Here is a 21,982-nt window from a genome sequence, read left to right on the forward strand (position 1 = left end):
GCATCTAGATCTAATTTTTAGAAAACACAAGGGACAAAGGATTCTATAGAATGCAATCAGGGGAACTCAGACTTTGGGAAAAGTTACGGGACACACAATCCAGAGATTTAGAATTTCAAGGGATAGAGAGACTCAGAAGCCAACCAGTTTCCATGTCTGGAGCTTACTTTGATCCAGGTTCAAATCAATACCAAAAAAAAAAAAAAACAAAAAAAAAAAAACAAAAACAACAACAACAAAAAACTAGCAGGTAAATGTAGACATTGACTAGATTGTTAGTGGTATTATGGAATTGTTGATTTCGAGTTGGGATTATGCTCTTATGGCTCTTATTATTATTTTAAGAATCCTTGTCTTTTAGAGACACATAAAAAGTATATGGATGAAATCTATCTGGAATTTTCTTCAGAACAACCCAGAGGCTTCTGGGGAAAATGGGTGGGAATGAGCTGTGTGACAAGCAACTGGGAATTCATTCTACTCTTTACAGTACTTTGCATAAGGTTGAAAATTTCCACCAAAAAAATGAAAAAACAAGATCATAAGGTAACCACTGGAAGAATGCACCTGGAATGCATAACTTCCCCCAAATGAGTAGTGAAACCTGAAAAAGAAAATAATCCATTGAATAAAAGTCAGAAAAAGAGAACTGGGGAAAGAATCTAGAAAGCATTTGAAGGGGAAAACACAAAATAAACAGGTAGAAATACACACAGATCTTCCAGTAATGGGAATCAATGGAAATGATTAAATTCATCTACTATAAGACAGATTGTGTTAACAATTTTAAAATTCAGCTATATATTTCTTAGATGGGAAACCTGTAAAAAATGAAAAGGAAGAAAATAAAAAACTGTCTCCTAATCAAATGATAGTAAAAACAGATTAAATAGATCAAAAAGGTAAAAAATGGAAACGTATGAGCTGGAACTAGCAGCAAAGTGGTCACTGGTGACCCTGACAAGGACCGTTCCACAGCTCAGGGGAAGCCAAATCCAGTCTGTGTTATGGTAAGTGGTGAATGGGAGGGGGAGAAGTGGGCAGGAGGAGGAGGTAGCTGAAAACCAAGCAGAGGAACTGTATCTCCGTTAGGACAAGAGGGCTACCTATTGCTTTACCATCCATTCCTTGAGCCTCTGGAAGTGCTGAGATGAAGCCACAGGAGAGGGCAAGGCAGGAGAAAGGGAGGATGGACGGAAAGCATTCGTGGAGCAGGTGGCTGGCCTAGCGGAAGAGACGCCTGTGTCCCACATCCCAGCGCCTGGGTTTGATTCCTGGCTGCGGCTCCTGACTCCAGCTTCCTGCTAATGCAGACCCTTGGAAGGCAGTGAGGACGGCTCAGCTAACTGGGTTCTTGCCGTCATACACTAGACTTGGACTGAGTTCCCAGCTCCGGGCTTCAGCCTTGGTTCAGTCCAGTGAAAGAGAGCTTCTCTATTTGTCTGTGTTTCAAATAAATAAAATTAAAAAAAAATTCCTAAGGACAGAAAGTTGAGAATGATGAGAGCCAGAACAGGCGAGATATTAGCAGCAGACAACAAGAAAACACCTTCTATTTTTATTTTATTTCTAATTTATTAATTTGTCATTACACAAACAATATATGAATGCATATTCAAAAACATCAAACATTACAGGTAAAGCTATGCACGCCACCAAACTATTGTTAACTGTTTGGTTAGTATCCTTTCAGAACGTCTCTCTATATTTATATAATACATGAACATGTACTTAAGAAGTACAATATACAGTATTTGTATGTGTTTGAATGTGCGTAGCATGTGATTGAACACCAATGGTATCTTATGTATGGTCCTTTTTTTTTTTTCCTGGAAACTTTTAATACTTAACATTGTGTCCTGGAGAGCTGCCCGTGTCAGTACATTCTTCATCATCTAATATCATATAGTGTATACCATATTCCCTATCTTTTATGGGTATTTTGCTTTTTCATATCTTACAAGCAAAGGTGCAACTGACGTCACTGAACTATCTGCTTTATGGACATAGGTGTTTCTTTGGGGTATATACTAAAAATTCAAATTACTGGGTCACAGGGCATGTGAATTTTGAATTTCCATAGATATTATCAAATTGCTTTTAAAAGTGGCCATGCCAATTTTTGTACACTTACCAGCAACATAGGATTCTTGTTCTACTGCACCCTTGCCATATCTTGATTTATGTTTTTAATGTTTGCCAGTTTGACCTGAGATAATGTCTTGTGTTCTAAATGTGCAAATTTCCTGATTTTGCTGAGGTTGAACATCTTGTTGTGACTTATTTGTACTATACTTGATCTTAGCCAAAAGGCCGAGAAGCAGTTATCGTTGTGACTTATTTGTAAAGCTATGTGCTTCTATGTGTTTTTACAGCTTTCAATTTCTATAAGGGATATGTGATCAAAAAGCAGAAGACTCACTGCTAGTCTAGCTGGAATTCATTTTTGTGCCAGAATAAATTTCTTCCCCAAATGGTGATGCTGTCTTAATACTGTTTGTTGAGGAATTAATTCTTTCCTTACTGATTTGAAATGTCACTTATACCATTTATTCAATGTGTATTTGTGTTTATTTCTGGAGTCTCAGCTCTGTTAGAGACTTCTTTTTGGCATCAGGCACCTGAGTTATTCTTGATTCATTGAATGAGAGCTGATTTTGTCAGCTAAGATTACAACAGTGTTGTTTATGAGGTGGTAGATGCTATAATTCACGACACACAACATCTATTCTAGGTAAGTTTGATTTAAATCCGTTCCATTATCTACAGACTTAGAGTATTAAAAATGTGTAAACACCTCTCTCAGATTAGTTTCTCCTCTACGGGGGACGCCTCACAGGCTCCATTAAGAGGGCAGAGGATTTGCTCAGTTGCCCTTTCTAAAGGTACTGTTTGATGGTAAAGTGTTTTGGTGATTTTAAATTGCTTCCTGGCAATGGCAAAAGGTTTCACACGAAATGGCAATATTTCTGTTGATTTATATGACTCTTACATTTACAAATGACATGAGGTCTACAAACTATGACATATACTCTGAATCAACGATACAGCACTCAAGCTTTTCCATTTACAACAGGCACAAGTCAAGTTCCAGTCACCTTGCCATCCTCATACATCTAGTATATAGGGTGCAGCACCTAAAACTGAAATAGAACTGAATTCCATCTCAACAGTGTCTCTACAAAAGAAAAAATACAACTCAAATTTCTCACAAACTTCACTTTTGGGAGTTTACAAAATTATACATTTTTTTCTGTCCATACAAGTCTGCAACCTGATCAAGTATATATGTGTAATAAAAGTAGAATTAGACACAGACTAGCTATTCTCCAAGGATACAGAAAATATTCCCTTGCACGCTCAGGTCTGATCTATCTATAGATGCACTGCTTGCCTATGAAATGACAGCAAGGACTGTGATCTAGAAAACATTTTGGATTGCAGTGGCCGAGAGTACTTTGCAGTTATCTGGAAATAAGGCAAGGATGCAAAAAAATGAAATGAAAAGGTGATTTGAACTTTTTTTGGGGGTGGGGGCATATCAAAGTGTGGCATTGCCTTGTTTTGAAACTCAGTTATTTTTATGATCTGAGTTAGCGTACCTTTCCTTTCCTTCCTTCAAAGGGCTGTCTTTTGAGGCCAAGGTCTTGGTCTGGAAACACTCTGGTCCCATGTCATTAGATGGTGGCCTGGACTGCCTATTCTGTTTCTCAGGTGGGGAAGGAAAAATAAAGCTCATTCACCAGCCAGGTTTGTAGAACAAATCCAGTGATCAAGTGGACCGTGCCAGTGCAAAATATCAGCTTATTTTTTTGTATTACTAATCCCAAAAGACTATTTTTTACTTGATGATTGTTTAAAAAAAAAAAAAAAAGAGCAAGGATGTCTGTGAACTTTAACTTGCTTTGTATGGTGCCTCACTTAGCCTTTTTCATTTATGAACACAGCAGGTCATACTAATTGTACCCTACTAGGTGAACAGCTATACAAGCACTCGTATAGCAATCCTTCCATCCACAAGGAGAACACATGCATTCAGAGAGCAGGTCTTGGGATAGAAATCGTGTGAATTGGAACTGACAATGAGACAGGGGTGTATCCTGGAATGTCTAAAAGGGTAAATACAGGTAAATCTATATTACCACGTAGTAAACTATTAGTATTGCTGTAAAAGAGAAGCATATATTAGTGGGTGGCTTGAGGCAGAAGGAATTAGAAGAAAATGGTCCAGTTTTGCATAGGCAGGGAATTCATAAAGAAACAAGTCTGCTGAGATTGGCCTATGTCAAAGCCTCACAAAACCTCTTCTGACTTGGGCTGTCATTATCTGCAGCGGGGCCAGAACCCATATCCTTTCCAGGGAGCAAGGGAAAGCTCTCAGGGAAAGGCTTTGGAGCTGTGCTGACCCGTCACCCTAAAAGGATTCAACTTAGTTTACCTTTAGGGCTGAATTTACAGAGGCATAAAGCGACCACCAAAGCGCTTCTATGTTCCCCTACCCGCTGGTTAAATTCTTGAAATTCCATTAACAGGAAACACTTTGATTTCTTAGAAATATTTGACTATGGGAAGTAAAAAGACTGTCCCACACTTTCAAGGATGAGTTGGGGCTCTTTGATTTTTTTTTTTTTCCTTGAAGGGGCAAGAAAATAGGGCTCCTGATGCCGGGAGTGGATTTTTCCTTGTGGAGGGAGAAATGGTACAGACGAGACTTCCTTCCCGAGCTTCACAAAATTGCCTCTGCAACTCTGCCTGTTCCCAATCTCTTTTCTGGATCATCGTTGTATCTCAATTATTTCTTAGCTTCCATTTTCAGTCCTGCTAATCTATCTTCCATCTGGCACTGGAACTGAGTACAACATCCAACTTCTTAAAATCATTTTTACTTTCTGAATAGACGCCAGATTGCCAAGGTTGATGGGGAAGTCGTGGCTGTCTCCCTTGAGATCGTAGCTGCCAGTAAGACCTGTTCATGCTCTCTCTCTCCTTTAAGTCTTTCTTGTGTTGGTAATGCGCGTCCCCTTGGCTAACTCTTGTGACCTTCAAGCCTCGGGTGTCACCTTTTTCAGGAAACCCACCCTGACAAACCATACATCCTTGAGTGTGTCTAACAGCACACAATTCTTACTGCGTTGTATTAGTTGGCTTGTATATATCCTGGATGAAACTGTGAATCTTGAGAGCTGGGCTTTGTCCTTTTATCAGGATTACTGAAGAGAACAGAATCCTGCCACAAAGATGCCTGTCATTAAGCTAAAGAGCTTCCTTTAAAAAAGTGATTTCAGATCATCTTAAAATGAATTGGTTTTATTTCTAGTTATACAAAGATAAATTTCCATGAAGAACAGGTATTCTGGTTACTCTAATCTTACATTAAAAAATTTTAATTTTTTTCAAAAGGTCCAGAGTTTGGAGCTCAAGCAATCATGGCTGCCTTGGGAATTTTTGTAAATAATGACAGTAGTGATCACTATCGCTGGGGACTTGCTTGTAAAACATTCTTATCAATACTTACAATTGGCTTAGAAAGTTAGATATCAAAGTGGATAAATCCAATTTTAACTCACCATTATGAGTTAAAATAACTGAATACTTAGTGCCTCCCACTCCCTACTTTTGTGTGTGTCAAGCTATAAAATCCCATTTGAACTAACTTAAATGTGTTTTCTTTGGAGGGAAAGTCAGGTTTAAATCATAATTGATATTACTAAGTCAGAAAATTTCCTAAATTAAATAAATGGAAACTCACCTATGGTCATTGCACTGACAATGTCAAAACATGGGCATTCGTATGTGTTCTCAAATTGGCATCTCATTGCAATCAAAACTACTGCTCCACCTATTTGGGGCAGGAGGCCCTAAGTCTCCAAGGAAAAACTGAAAGTTACACACAAACCAATCAGTTGGAGGAACCCTTGTTGTTTCCAAATACAAGGTATCTGTTGCTGTGAAGTGTTAACAGCTTTCACTCTAAATGTGTTCCTGACTCTGGAGTGCGGGGTGTGCCTCAGGAGAGTCAATCTGGATGCAAAAGCTTCCTAGCACAGCGTTTTTCTGGGGAGGGGAGCAGGTGTGTGGGCTCCAAGGGAAGGAGGGAATATGGGAGAGCAGAGGACAGGAACTACAATAATTTTGCATTTTTGAATACTGCACCATGAGTTGAGTGTATCTTCTTATGTCACTGAAATGGAGTTTATTAGTATTTAAGGCTCTTGATACATATTGCCAGGTTACTTTAAGAGTACACAGGAAAGCCTGCCTTTCTACCTTGTCCTATTTAATGACAACTACACGTGAAGAGTGTTCACAGTTCACAGGTTACTACGAGCTGAAACGTGAGGAACTGCCATTCTTTCTTCTGTGAGCTACTCATGTTTCCTTTCCTTTCCTATCATTTTTCTTAAATGTAAAAGTAGCAGTAACTGCCATTAGTTACAACTGCATTCCTTAACGTATTAATCACTTCCTCGGTGACTGATATTACTTTATGTTTATAGAGTTTTTATATCCTCAGAATCAAACCTTATCACAAAAATTCCAATCTTTTCTGATTCAGTTTTTCTCCACCTGCATTAACTTCCACTCTGGCAGTGACAGAGCAGCACATCCAGCGAACTTCCGGTCACCATTCCGACAGCAAGATCTCACACTGTATCTCACCTCCTGGGGCCTCCTTAGCATCGCACTCCACAGCCTTGTGTTTAGTTCCTTTAAGTATTTCTAGTGTCATTAATTAACATTAAAATTTTGTTCACTGAACTACATTCCTGCAGCTCAACTAGAATATAAAGTATTTGGGCAATCCCATGTACACCCTGATTTTATGCCTTTTGTTTGCGGCTACCATGGTTAAGTTTTTATTTCGAACAAACATAGAACACTTATCAGCTTTTAACATGGAGAGCTAACTAATTGGTTCTCCTTAACTCCTGATTAGCTAGCTGGCTACACACAGAGCATGTTAATTTCTACAGGCACCTTTCTGAATTCAAGTAAAAGTTTTGGTAGACAAGGATTTCCTACTCATATCATCAACATAATATGAAATTGAGTACAAATATTGCTCACTTTTCTTGCAGTCTTTAAATTATTTTACTTTTGAAAGTTCAAGAACTATCATTAAGTCATTAATAACATAAGTTTTCATTTAAGGAATATTTTGAACTGTGAAAATACAAACCTAGTCAAATTCTGAACACATATGAAGCCAAATATTTCAACAAAACTGCAGTTTAATTTCAGAAAATGTGTTAAAATATATATTTATACATCAATTTCTGACATACACTTAACGTGTTAGTATACACAAAATGATGCTTTCTCTTGAAACTGTATTTATGAAATGTACATTTTAATTTAAATACTCAGTATACACTGCACTTAATCTGCATGTTGCATTTATTAAATACATTAAAATCTGCAATGTAACAAAACGTTTTCTGCATACGAAATTCGAAACACCATTTTAAATGAACAAAAGATGGCTCACTTCATTTTTTTTTTTTTACAACTAGTGTATTGCACACTAGCTCAGCTCCACCATACTACCTGTTCGCTCTTTTTATTTGACATTGTTCACAGACTAGTACATATTACAATAAGAGTGCTGGATAAAAACATGAGGTACGAGAGTGGTTCAAAGATTATAGTCATGCAGATCATGCTAGACAGCAAAGAAATTGTGACCAAGAAAACACTAAATAAAAATACATAAAGAATGTGCATTATAAAAAAAAAAAAAAACTCCATTACACAGCTTTGCTTCTTTGGTTACAAAGTAGGTTGAACAATTTCACAGCTTTTTATTTCCCACCCGAAAAAAAAAGTCATACGAAATGTTGAAAAGCAGAGGAATCGTGGCAATTTCTCTATTAGAAAGTAGAAACAAATGAACAAAGTTTTCTTCATCAAAATAGCCCAATTATTTATTATATCACAATAACTGGTGGCTACCTGTACAGTTGCACTATGTTCTTCATACTTACACTATACAAAATTTACATTCAAGCTGGGTCTTTACTACTGGAAATAAATACCAAAGGTAAATTGCCATTAGTGTTAGAAATATGCCAGGATTCTTTTGTTCAATTATTGCCTAAACGGTTTATCTATTAAATGCAATCCTGTCTTTCAATTCCTTTACTGATACTTATAATTATTCAAAAAAATTAAAAAAGTTCTGTGACACTGTTCATGTACATTATGAAAATAGCAGCCCTGTAATAAATAAAACACAAATAAATGAAAACTTACGTAGGCAAATGTTACTGATATTGAAAGAAAGTGGCTCTCTGGATAAACTGTTATTTATAATGTGAGAGGAAGGCTCAGGGTAAATCCATGGGTAATAGGAAACATGGGAGAGCCACCGAAACTCTTAAAGATCCCACTCATGCGCACCAGGTAAAATGCAGACTTTGCTCGCTTTAATAAACCCCATCTATCATTCTCCTTGTGGACTGATGACATAGAACTGGACATCAACAGCGCTGCATGACATCTCAGAGAGAGGAAAGCTCCTGCAGAATGATTGTCTAATACTGAGAAGGCCAAACACACAACCAAAGCACGGCTACTTGCTTTCGTATAAAGTGGCAGGAACACCAGTGGCACACAGGATAGGTTGCTTTCAGTTTTTCTTCGCGAGGCTTAAGAGAGCTTTATGCGGAGGAGACATTCGGCTGCTGCGGAGGGTGCTGCGAGGGCTGTGCTATGGCCGCTTGCTGCTGAGAAGTGCTACCGGGACTGGCCTGCTGGGCGGGGAGCTGGGATAACTGATCATTGTTGGAAAGAGATTTTAACAGTGCATTTTCCCGTTCAAGTAAAGAGTTTCTTTCTACTAATTCTTTTATTTGTTCCTTTAGAACTTCCACTTCTTCTCTTACTGCATACATCAAATGGCTTTTCACCAGGTCCTGTGGAAAAAAAAATTAGGAATGTCAAAAAAAAAAAAAAAGAAAAAAAAAAAAAAAGAAAAAGAAAACAAAAGTGGAGTTTATTAGCTTCCTACTTGGTGGCTTGTAAGGTATTTTTACATTAATTTTCTTGCTCTTGTTTTAACGTTTCTTTACTGGGCCTATGGAAAGCAGGATTTTCTTTTGAAGTTTAGAATGACTGCAAGAAATATTTGCCTGCTAAGTTGTCAATTACAAGCTCTGATATTTTTTCAAAAGTTTAAAATCACACGCTTAGATGTTCGATCTAGAGGACAAAGGAATATGCCAATGGAAAGCTGTCTGATACGAGTCATAGCACTGATTTAGAGAAAGTGACTTTCCATTTTTGACTTTAAAAATCTTAGGATTAAAAAAATCGTTCAAAGCTGATGATCTTCATTTATAGCTTATCCACAGCTTTAATAAATTTTAATCAAAATTTTTTATATACCATGAGCAGGATATATTTATGGGAACATAAAAATTGATAACAGCAGAAATCAGAACCAGGAATAAGTCTACTTACTAAAGCTGAATGAAACAGTACCTGAAATGATCAAAAGATGACAAAGATTTTTCAGCTCAAGTTATCACTCTAATAGTCTTATCTCTAATCCATTTTGAATACTAAAATATTTTGGTAACATAATTATGTATGTCTTCCCTCAAATAGCTCTTAATGAAAAATTGAGATTTTTTAAAATGGTAGTATTTCTAAACTAAAAATTCTTAATGTCTTTTCCATCTTCAACCAAATCTCATTATCAAAAAGTATAATTTGGTCATCTTTGGTTTCAAGAACCTAGATGTTGGTTTCCTAGAATAGATAAAAACCAAGGACTTCATGTAATCAACAATTTATGAATGACAGAACTATAAACTTTTACTCACCATTGCTTGTTCTATTTTGTTGTCAATGGCTACAACACCTCCCCCAGATGCACTGGAAAAAATTAGAATATTTCATTAAATTATTCTAAAAAATTTAACCATCCTTCGAAATCTTCAAATAATGTAAAAGACATTTGTGTTTTCCATAAAACCAAATATAATACTTTAAAATAGCTTATTAAAGTCTATTCTCAGAAGTTTAATACTAATAAGAGGTTCCATTTAAAAAATTTTGAAGGTCTGATTAATAGATAACTTTCCAAAACACTTTGTAGTTTCATCAGTTCTAATTTGCCTATGGTATATATATTCATATACGAGTGCTACTTTAAAAGTAATTTTTAATTCTTCTCAGTTCTCAATTTTAAATGGTCTTAAAAGGACACATTTTGAATGAGCTGTACTGTCCTTATCTTTTAAATTTCATTAACTAACTATAAATTCTAATTGCCTTTCATGTGGAAATCCCAGTGATTACTTATTGCGTTAAATCTGAGATAATCATTTTCTATACATTTTATATTTTAACACTTAATTTTTAAATTTGTAGAACTGGTTTCTAAAAATGATTCAGAGGGCTTTTGGGCAGGGTTGGTTAACAAGCTTAACATTTTGGCAGACCCATATGCTTGGACTGTAGGTTACTTGCTGGAAAAAAACACCTAATAAGGTAGGTGGTTGAGACCAGTTTTTCCTGAAAATCATCTAAAGTATTCTATGCAGTAAGTACATTCCAAATTCAAATATCACTTCAGCATTTATATGATAATGACACAGAATGCTGAATTGTCCTCCTCGGAAATGTATATTCTCCTACGTACTAACTTAAATAATGACAGTAACAAGAATGTATATCCTATTCTTGGTATTTTCACAAATTTTGAAAAACTTTTTATTACTCTTGGAAAGAAAAATCTGGTACTTTATTGTATCAATATAAAATTTTAAATAATTTTTATTCAAAATATTACTACTCTTCATAAAGATCCTGAGAAGATTCTGGTTCTAAGATGGCTGAAGACTATTTTAGTTAGATGATATGAACCCATAATGTTCTATCAGATTGAGGTTCAGAAATCTACTGTCCAATGTAGTTATGCCGTTTATAGTGTAATCTGAGAAGACCTGGTCATAATCCTGGCTCTGCGACTCACTATCTGTATGTCCATCAGCAAATCATCTATTTAACTTTCTTGGACATTGGTTTCCTCGTTTGTAAAATCAAGGAGTTGGTGTCAATGCCTCATTGAACTTTCCAATTCTAAATCCTTCAAATTCTGAATTATAGATGGCAAACACTAAATTTGTTTACTTGAGCACGAACCACATTAATTACAGCATACTACATCTCTTGTTGCAATTTTTAAGATGAAAAGGGGCTCTGTATAGCTAATAACTGGAAAAGATATACATCTCATTAACAAGTACTTTATGCATGTTGGACTTTAAATGTTTGTAGAGAGCCCTGTAAAGCAAAGTATAACTACATGCAACTATAAACTACAGAACTACATAAATCATAAGCCTTAATGTAAAACTCCGTGACAGATACCATGTAAATATATTTACCACAAATGTCAACTTCAATCTGGCCAGAAAAACAAAAATGATAGGCATTTATATAACTGTTTGCTTGAGAATCCCAGATTGTATTTTGTTTTATTTTGTTACGGAAAGATTAAATCACTTTTAAGTTATTTCATGACTTTTGATTCCTTTAACAAATCTGGTTTAAACTGAATAGTTTAAATGCTAACAAACAGTTTTATATATCAACAAGCAACTAAAAAAAAAAAACTTAAAGGGGTTTAAAATGATCAGCAAATGTCCGAATCATTCTTGTAGCTAAGAAATAGTATTTAATGTTGATCTAACAAACTGCTGTCCCAACTCAGACTCTGTACAGTAACAGAGGAAATAGGCTTGCAAGGTATAAATGGATCGTATTGAAGATATGCACCTGTTAAAAGGTATTATTGGGGCTGGTGCTGTGTCGTAACCGGTGAAGCCCCCGCCTACAGTGCTAGCATCCCATATGGGTGCTGGCTTGAGTCCTGGCTGCTCCACTTCCGATCCAGCTCCCTGCTAATGTGCCTGGGAAAGCAGCAGAAGATGGCCCCAAGTCCTTGGACTCCTGCACCTACGTGGGAGATCCGGAAGAAGCGCCTGGCTTTGGATATGCCCAGCTCTGGCCATTGCAGCCATCTGGTGAGTGAACCAGCAAATGGAAAACATCTCTCTTTCTGCCTCTCTCTGTAACTCTGCCTTTCAAATAGATAAATAAATCTTTAAAGAAAAAAAGTTATTATTATTTAAATTCTGTTGAGCTTTGTATACTAACAATCAGTTAGAGGTACAATTATTATTACTATCATGACTTGTGACTATTGGAAGTTATTATTTAACAATGCAATAACCTATTGCAGTGGACTCAAACTTTGGCATGCAGCACTCATCTAGAGATCTTGCTAAAACAGACTGCTGGGCTCCACTTCAAAGTTTCTGACTCAGTAGGTATGAGGTGGGCTTCAGAAAAGTGCATTTCTAACAAGTTCCCAGGCGATGCTGATTGTGCAGCCACACCATGGTTTGAGAACCACTGGCTTACAGTTACAGAAGAATGAATAAAAAAACCCCATAATTCTATTTTTAAAACTTTGACCTCTGCTCTACATAGTCTCTCTTCCTCTTACACTCCTTTTGGCTCACTGTGTTATGGCCTTATATAACTCAGCAATCTGTGGAACATATGTTCTTGCAGGTTTCCTTGGCGTTTCAGAAACTGCCCACTCAGCTGGAAATGCTCACAGATCCAATTCATCCGGCTATCTTTTACTCATCACTTATCATGATCCAGTGTCCTCTCTTCTGTGCTCCCTTCCGATTTCCTAAGGTAGAGCCAATTATCCTAACCATCCTGTGGCCCACCGATATTCACATACTTATAGTGTAGGAGGGCAGACCAGCAAATTCTGCCTCTTCCGTATATCCTCTGTAAGAATCCTGGGAAAATATGCAACCCTCTGCAGTTCAATCTAAAATAAGGGTTACATGCCCTAATTCATAAAATTCCTGTAAGAATTAAGTGAGGTAAAATAGTACTCAGTGTGGGGCTGGTGCTGTGGCATAGTTGGTAAAGCCGATGCCTGCAGTGCAAGCATCCTATATGGGCGCTGGTTCAAGTCCCGGCTTCTCCACTTCCAATCCAGTTCTCTGCTATGGCCTGAGAAAGCAGCAGCAGATAACCCAAGCTCCTGGCTCCTGGCTTCAGATCAGCCCAGCTCCTGTCACTGCGACCATTTGGGGAGTGAACCAGAGCATGGAAGATGCCCTCCCCCCGACCTTGCCTCTGCTTCTCTAATAAAGAGAGGGGGGAGAAAGGGGAGAGAGATGAAGAGAGAGAGGGAAGTCTTCCATCTGCTGGTTCACTCCCTAACAAATAAATCTTTTAAAAAAATAATAGTGTGCTTGCTGGCACACTGAGCACTCAATACCTGATAGTAATTTCTTTTACTATTATACTACCCCTAATGATTCTGATGGAGCATTTTGAGGGCGGTTTCCTATCTGTTTCACTCTGGTAAAAGAGCAAACAGTGCTGGCCGGCGCCAGGGCTCAATAGGCTAATCCTCCGCCTTGTGGCACCGGCACACCGGGTTCTAGTCCTGGTAGGGGTGCCGGATTCTGTCCCGGTTGCCCCTCTTGCAGGCCAGCTCTCTACTGTGGCCCGGGAGTGCAGTAGAGGATGGCCCAGGTGCTTGGGCCCTGCACCCCATGGGAGACCAGGATAAGTACCTGGCTCCTGCCTTCGGATAGGCGCGGTGCGCTGGCTGCAGCATGCAGGCCGCAGCGGCCATTGGAGGGTGAACCAACAGCAAAGGAAGACCTTTCTCTCTGTCTCTCTGTCCACTCTGCCTGTCAAAAAAAAAAAAAAAAAAAAAAAAAAAGAGAGCGAGCGAGCGAGCAAACAGTGCTGACAGGGGCTCAAATCCATAAAGATAAACTCGATCTGCATCAATTTTTTTAAATAGAAAACTTCTGGAGTATAGTGGTAATCTGCATCAAGTAATGGCTTATATGAGAAAACCATTCAAATATTTTGAATTTGCACAAATCGGTCATTTTAAAATTATAGTCCTTGGACCAGGAGCATCAATCAGCATCACCAAGGTACTTGTTAGAAATGGAACTATTTTGGGGCCTGGGTGTGGTAAAGCGGGTGAAGTTGCTGCCTGCAAAGCCAGCGTTCCACGTTGGGGTGGCTATCCCAGCTATTCTGCTTCCCATCTGGATCTCTGCTAATGTGCATAGGAAGGAGGCACACAACCGCCCAAGTGCATAGGCTCTTATCACCCACATGGGAGACCCAGATGAAGTTCTTGGCCCCTGGCTTCGGCCTGGCCCAGCTCCACCTGTTTCAGCTATTTAGGGAGTGAATCAGCAGGTGAAAGATCTGTCTCTCTCTCTTTCTGTCGCTTTGTCTTTCAAATAATTTTTTTTTAAAAGGAAGTATTTGGACACACTTGGGATGGGGCAAGATAATCTATTTTAGTATGATCTTCAAGTGATTTCTGATAGAAACTGAAGATTGAGAATCAGTACTTTAAACGGTCAGTTTGATAATCAAGATACTAATATGGTAGTCCTAAGCAAACATGGTCTAAAAATACTGTTTCATGGAGGGTAGCAGGGGGTTTTCTATTGTGTTCAAAGTCGGCATGGTGTTTTGCTCTTTTAAAATGAGAAAGATAGGGGCCGGCGCTGTGGCTCACTTGGTTAATCCTCTGCCTGCGGCGCCAGCATCCCATATGGGTGCCGGGTTCTAGTCCCAGTTGCTCCTCTTCCAGTCCACTCTGCTGTGGCCCAGGAGGGCAGAGGAGGATGCACTCGCATGGGAGACCAGGAAGAAGCACCTGGCTCCTGGCTTTGGATCAGCACAGTGCCGGCCGTAGTGGCCATTTGGGGAGTGAACCAACAGAAGGAAGACCTTTCTCTTTGTCTCCCTCTCTCTCACTGTCTGTAACTCTACCTGTCAAATAAATAAAAAAAAAGAGAAAGATAAACTCAAACACTGAATAACTCTCCCTCGCTTAAATGTTTTACTTTGCTTTCCTTTTTATTATTATATTTACCATGTAACATTTTGATAGTTAAGCAGTTTCTGAACTTAAGCTCTCTAAGGGAAGGCTTCTTGTCTTTTTTTGGACTCTCAATATAATGTGTGTGTGTGTGTGTGTGTGTGTGTGTGTGTGTGTGAGAGAGAGAGAGAGAGAGAGAGAGAGAGAGAGAGAGAGAGAGAAGTATGAGGTTCCTCAGTTCCTCATAATGGTTATACTCTAAAAATCAGATACTTCATATTAAGGGTGTCTCAAACACACACACACACACACACACACACAAGCTAAAATAAGTGAGATTTAAACCAAGTGTTATAATCACTGCCATAGAAACATGAGGAAAATGAAGTGCTTAGACTCGTATTTTTTCAACTTCCACTACAGTAAACTGAATGGCTAACTGAAGTTAAAGGAAGATTTTTTAAAAAAGATTCTCTTTACTGTGGAAACTCTTTTAGAATAAAATCAAACCTTGAATAATATTTACAGAAGAATTAAAAGTTGTGGATATGGAGGGAATGAATAGAAATGTAAAACTGTGGAAAGATACAGACTATATAAAATTTTATGATAAATTTTTATTTACTGAAGTCACTGCCCCAAAGAACCAAAAAGAGCTTAATTTAGTATTTAAATAAGGCGAATTACAATCACACTTCACAGGAAAAGGAAATCCACTTAAAACATCATGCTGTAGCGAGACAGGTCAGTGCTACCCTAATACGGGTTGGCTTTCCATGCTGCTCAGACTGCCTCATCCCAACAGGCTCCCACCACAGCTTTTCCTCCCAGGTCTCCTTATTTTTATCACAGACATTACTTGCAACTTTGCTGTAAAGACAAGAGGGCAGCTAAGAACCACTGACTTCAGAAGGCAGAATCAGTGAAGGCAATGGGAAATCTAATTTGATGTCATATTAAAAACAAAACAAAACCTCTTTATGAGCTTTCCTTATCTGTTGTAATGTAGACAGAAATATTAAGGCTACTTGGGTAAAACAGTGCCAATTTTTCTTTTTCCAAGTGGACACAATTTGAGTAGTTTGTTTTTCTTCTGTCCTCCTCTTGATATAAATGTTCATCAACAAAGCAACAAATAGAGGAAAAGAATGCTCAATGACTGTCCACTTTGTGGCAGGTACATATTAGTGATTCCTTACAGGAAGCCTAAGCAACATTCTCTTTTTACAGTTGAAGAAAGCTAGGCTAAGTAACTTGCTCAAAGACAATGCTAGGGACATGATTCAAATCTAGCTTAAGGTGAAGTGTATGGTTTTGTTTCCCCAACTATAAATTCTGATTATGTATATTATGAAGAGTGCCTGAACTAAGCACCAAGTGTTAGTTGTAAAGTATAAGCATGTATCCAAAGATTAAACCATGTTCATACACAATACTTATCTTATCTAATCTAGCACATTCCTGGAAAAGTTTCAGCTCTGAGAATAAGGGAAGTAACTTCTTGGAAAAGGCATTTGCTCAATGATCTTTGGACAGCCAGAAGAGTTCACCTATTCTCTAAGAACAACCATGTCCTTTTGGTTTGTTAGAAAGCAAAGGTTGTTTTAAAATTCTATATATTTATAAGCAAAATAATGTAAAAAACTTAGTTTGCTATATTAAAAGACCTTATAGCTGGTGTTGAGTCATAATTGCAATTATAAACTCATTAAAGGTACACCCTTAAATTACAGAGTCAACTCTTTTGTAATAAGAACAAACTCCTCTGAGCTGGTAAATCTGATACTTTCATTCTCAAGCTCCCTCATCCAAACCAAACAAAACTGATTCTTTAAACTCAGAAGTAAAAAGAAGCTACAACCTTTCTTGCTGGCCAGTCCTCAGGAATCATATACTGCTTCTACTAAATCATCCAGAACCTTCATTCTCCCCACCTTTACTTTCCCAAATAAGTGCTGTAATAACATCATTGTTACGAAAACGCATCAATTCTGACCTGGAAAACATTTTACTTTTTCTCCAAGAAATACATGCTTTGTTTTTTTAGAAAAGAATCGCAAAAGAGTACATTGAATGAGTTCATAATTTAGCAAGTCTGTAAAGGTTAAACATACTAAAACATCCACCACTCTTCTTTAAGAGGGGACTAAAAAATACAGCTTAACGATTAATTTAAGAGCAAATAACAACTCTTTTTTAAAAAAGCCTAGATAAGATACATACAGACTTAATCCCTGACCAGATGTAAAACTCTATGGTAAAAAATAAAACAGTAGACAAGATAACAGTGAATTAAACTAAGAACTAAACATTTTATGCATAAGACTATTTCAAAAAGTTCATGAAAAAATAAAATCAAAAAACAAGTTTAGGGTTGGGCATTTGGTGTGCAGTTGAGAAGCTGCTTGGGATGCACCCTTATCAAACTGCCTGGGTTTGTGTCCCAGCTGCATTCCTGATTCCAGCTTCCTGAAAATGTATATTGCACTATGGGAAGCAGCAGGTAATGGCTCAAGTACTTGGTCCCTGCTAGCCACATGGGAGGCCTGCATATGTTCCTGGCTTATGATTTTGGCCTGGCCCAGCCCTGCCTGTTGTAGGCATTTGGAGAGTTAAACAGCAGATGACAGATCTCTCTTAAAAATAATTTTTCAAAATTTGAGTTTATTTTGTTGCAAAAAATCTGAAATCCATGCATACAAGAATCTTCAAAATGCTCATGAAAAATGCAAGTGGCCGGCGCCGCGGCTCACTAGGCTAATCCTCCGCCTAGCGGCGCCGGCACACCGGGTTCTAGTCCTGGTCGGGGCGCCAGATTCTGTCCCGGTTGCCCCTCTTCCAGGCCAGCCCTCTGCTGTGGCCAGGGAGTGCAGTGGAGGATGGCCCAGGTGCTTGGGCCCTGCACCCCATGGGAGACCAGGAAAAGCACCTGGCTCCAGGCTCCTGCCATCGGATCAGCGCAGTGCGCCGGCCGCAGTGCGCCGGCCGCGGCGGCCATTGGAGGGTGAACCAACGGCAAAGGAAGACCTTTCTCTCTGTCTCTCTCTCTCACTGTCCACTCTGCCTGTCAAAAAAAAAAAAAAAAAAAAAAAAAAAAAAAAAAAAAAGCAAGTATAAAAATTATTTTTTACAGTAAAACAATATTTCAATTCAATTTTTCCATAAAGTTTTTGAAGTCCTCTTACATTCTAATTGTTGGCCTTACGAACATAAAGCAAGTATTCCATTTAATTTAAAAATTTTTAGAAGTCTACAAAAATGCCCTGCTGAAAAGTTTATTAACAGTTAACAATTTTAAGAAAGCAGATAAAATGGCTAATTAAAAAACAGTTATTTTCTTAAGTAACCAGCCTTAGAATGGTGATGAAATCTTTTACCAAAGAATGTTTAAAAACTACTTAAGTATGCACACAATGACTGATATGTACTGTCAGCATCTTTTACAAAAACTTTGTTCAGAAATTCCGTTAGCATATTTTATTTTCATCTGGTTAATTCACAAATTCCTGGCAGGAAAAAAATATTTAAAAACAGGAAAAAAGGATACAGGTTGTGGACTGTACCAATGTCCTGGCTTTGATACTATTCGACAGTTACACAAAACGTCATCACTGGGGGAACTTGGAGAAAGACACATGAGACTTCTTTGTATTATTTTTTTTCTGTAATTTCTTGTGTATCCATTTCAAAATAAAATTTTTTTAAAAGAAACATTCATATGGTAAAAAAAAAAATCCAAAGTGTGTTTGTAAAAAAGCATGAAATCAATATAAAATCCTTCTTCTACTTCAGACCTCCTTTGTCCAGAGTCAGTCGCATTATTTGTATCAAGGACTTTGCAAAAGCCCATTAGGAAGAATTTCTTTAATACTTCAGAAAGGGAAAGGTATATACCTATGTGCCTGAAAATATAGAAAAAAAACAAGCATCTTCAATAATTTCTCTAAAGCATATACTACTTCTTGAATTTATAAGATGAAAAGTCTGAGAAAAATAGGTAGGATTCACAAGAAAGATTAAAAAAGAAAAACTCAACATTTCAGTCATAATAAACACACAGATTAAAACTAAATGGAATATTCCTTTCCAAGACAGATAACCTTTTTTTCTCCTTCTCCCCTCCAAATTTACTTACTCCTTGGGCCAGCAGTCCTACATCAGGAAACTTATCTTACAGACATTTTACATACTTAGGAAATAATGTATTTACAAGGCTATTCTTTATAGCACTGTTTATAACATCAAGGTTTCTATCAATAGGGAACTGCTTAAATAAATCATAGTATAATCATTCACTTGGTTTTATAGTAGGCACTTATATGTAAAACCATGAAGAAGCTTTTCTGTGCATTGAGAGGGGAACAAAAGATGCTGAAGAACTTAAAATTAAAGTACAGAGGTGTACACATTATCATTTATGTGAAGGGACAGAATATGTATTTTATTTGTAGGATGCATTAACCGTGGATGGATACATACACACAAACCAACAAGGCAGTTCCCTGTTTTGGAAGGCAGACAGATGGGGGAAAAGAGTTGGAAGTCAAATTACTTTCACTACATTTTAGAGAATACTAAGAAAGACATTTCAAAATGAAAATGACTCATGAAGTACATACCCTGTCCAGTCTGAACTCAAGACCTGAACAAATGTCACAAAGCATAAGTAACAACAGGAAACAGGAAGGGGAGAAATGTGGGAAGAGGTACCAAATCTACTTCTTCTAGGAACTACTTCATTTTCCAAGATAAGGTGCTATATTCATCATTTGAAACAATAATCAATGTTAAGTGATATTTGTTATTTATAAAATTTAATTTCTTGGCTTAGAGTGAAGTCTAACCAACTAAGAAGATGATATAGGTAATATTTTAACTTCCAATATACCTATTATATATTTATTAAAAGTAAAGCTAGTAAGCAAATAGTAAAAACTTATGGTAAACACCTAAGATACAATAGGCTACATAAACTTATACAACAAAAAAAGTTTTATTAAAAACGCATTCTAGGGGAGGACATTCAGTGTAGTAGTTAAGGCACTGATTGGGATGCCCTCATTCCATGTCAGAGTGTCTTGGTACAGGTCCCAGATCCAGATAAGTTCCAAACTCTAGCTTCTTGCTAATGTGTACCACAGAAGGCAACACGTGATGGCCTAAGTGTTTGAGGCCTTGCCACCCATGCCTGGCTCCTGGCTTCAGCCTGGCCTTGCCCCTGGCTATTGTGGGCATTTGGGGAATGATTCAAAGGATGAAAACTCTTTCTGTGTCTCCTGCCTTTCAAGAAAAATTTTAATGTATTCCAAAGAATATAGCTAAGATTAATATTAACATTATCTTCTTTTTCCAGATATCTTCACATTTCCAAGTTATGATTTTTGGGCGCATCATTTTAATATCTATTACTAAAGTTCTGATATAACTTTTTCTTAATGAGTTAATCTAAGGAAACAGTGTAAAAATCTAGCTGAGGGGCCAGCGCTGTGGCGCAGCAGGTTAATGCCCTGGCCTGAAGCGCCAGCATCCCATATGGGCGCTGATTCTAGTCCCAGCTGCTCCTCTTCCGATCCAGCTCTCTGCTATAGCCTGGGAAAGCAGTAGAAGATGGCCCAAGTCCTTGGGCCCCTGCACCCATGTGGGAGACTCAGAAGAGGCTTCTGGCTCCCGGCTTCGGATAGGCGGAGCTCCAGCTGTTGCGGCCATCTGGGGAGTAAACCAGTGGATGGAAGACCTCTCTGTTTCTATCTCCCTCAATAACTCTTTCAAATAAATAAAATAAACCTTAAAAAAAAACCTAAAAACTAGCCGAACTAAAATTCTTTCTACTGAAACATTCAAAATGGAAGATAAAAGAATTTAATCTAGAAAAACTGAACACTGACACAAAATGAAATCGGCATAGAAACTGCACTATTACAATCCAAATACTTCAAATAAAGTAGAAGAGTTTATTTCAAGTTCAATACTTAAATGTTAAGATCCTGGAATTGTATCTCCTTAAGGGTTCATGTTCTAGCTAGTGGTTTCTTATCAGACTAACATTAGACAAGATTTGATGGATGAGAAGATGATTTCCTTCGTAGGAGGAGGGCGGCATTTTCCCAGGTGTAAAAATGCTCACGTTCAGGGCAGGCTCTACTTAAAAAGATTTCATTGTGCTGTTTACACAGCAGCAACCAGGCAATTTTATAGTAATATATTACTGAGAAGTGAAGGATACATACTAAAGGGTTTAAACCCAACTGAAGGGGCGGGGCTGTAGCACAGTGGGTTAAAGCCCCAGCCTGCATTACTGGCATCCCATATGGGTGCCGGTTTGAGTCCTGGCTGCTCCACTTCCGATCCAGCTCCCTGCTAAGGTGCCTGAGAAAGCAGTGGAGGATGGCCCAAGTCCTTAGGCCCCTGTACCCACGTGGAAGACCCAGAAGAAACTCCTGTCCCCTGGCTTCAGATTGGCTCAGCTCTCGATGCTGAGGACATTTCGGGAGTGAATCAGCAGATGGATGACCTCTCTCTGCCTCTGCCTTTCTCTAACTGTCTTTCAAATAAACAAAATAAATCTTTAAACCTAATTGAAAATTAGACACTGTAGTGTTGGTTTACTTTTAATTATTTCCTGTAGACTGAAAAGACAGTATGTGATTGACAATTACCTAGACTAAGATGTACACTGGCATCTAAGAAAGCAGAAGAGGTGAGGGGTAAGAATAGAAAGAATTTCAAATTTTATCAACTGATTTCTAGCATACCTGACAAAAACTCAAATAATATAGTTACATTAAAAAGGAATAAAGTGAAATATAGTTTCATGTATTCATTGTAGATATTTCCAAACAATTCCTTTAGTCTGCTGGCATAGAAGCTTACGGTTTCTAAAAACAGCACTATTTTGTGATTAAAGAATACCTTAACCAGTAAAACATCTGTATTTTTCAATACTGATTTTAAAAGTCTCTCTTAGAAGGTAGATGATTTAAATTTAAAAGGAGAGATAAGGAGCCAGCACAGTGGCACAGTGGGTTAAGTTGCTGCTTGCCAAGGTTGGCATTCCATATTAGAGTGGCTGTACCACTT

General features: G+C 37.8%; 1 protein-coding gene across 7 annotated transcripts in view; it reads right to left on the reverse strand.

The window, feature by feature from the left end:
• Nucleotides 1–1,555: 1,555 nt before the first annotated feature.
• TSC22D2 (TSC22 domain family member 2) overlaps nt 1,556–21,982 on the reverse strand; it is a 57,648-nt gene continuing 37,221 nt past the window's right edge. For 5 of the 7 annotated variants that reach the window (XR_011388135.1, XR_007908757.2, XR_011388136.1 and 2 more), the window contains 2 exons: nt 9,828–9,879; nt 1,556–8,915 (listed from right to left, as the gene is read on the reverse strand). Coding sequence is in view for 2 of the 7 variants with exons in the window: in XM_008266326.4 (XP_008264548.1) it covers nt 8,661–8,915; nt 9,828–9,879 (307 nt within the window). In the remaining 5 variants the exon portion in view is untranslated. Of the gene's footprint in view, nt 8,916–9,827; nt 9,880–11,787; nt 18,808–21,982 lie in introns of those variants that run through there. The other 2 variants (XR_011388134.1, XR_007908758.2) reach the window with 2 other exon arrangements.

The sequence above is a fragment of the Oryctolagus cuniculus genome, chromosome 4, assembly GCF_964237555.1.
Source record: "Oryctolagus cuniculus chromosome 4, mOryCun1.1, whole genome shotgun sequence".
NCBI classification, from domain to species: domain Eukaryota; kingdom Metazoa; phylum Chordata; class Mammalia; order Lagomorpha; family Leporidae; genus Oryctolagus; species Oryctolagus cuniculus.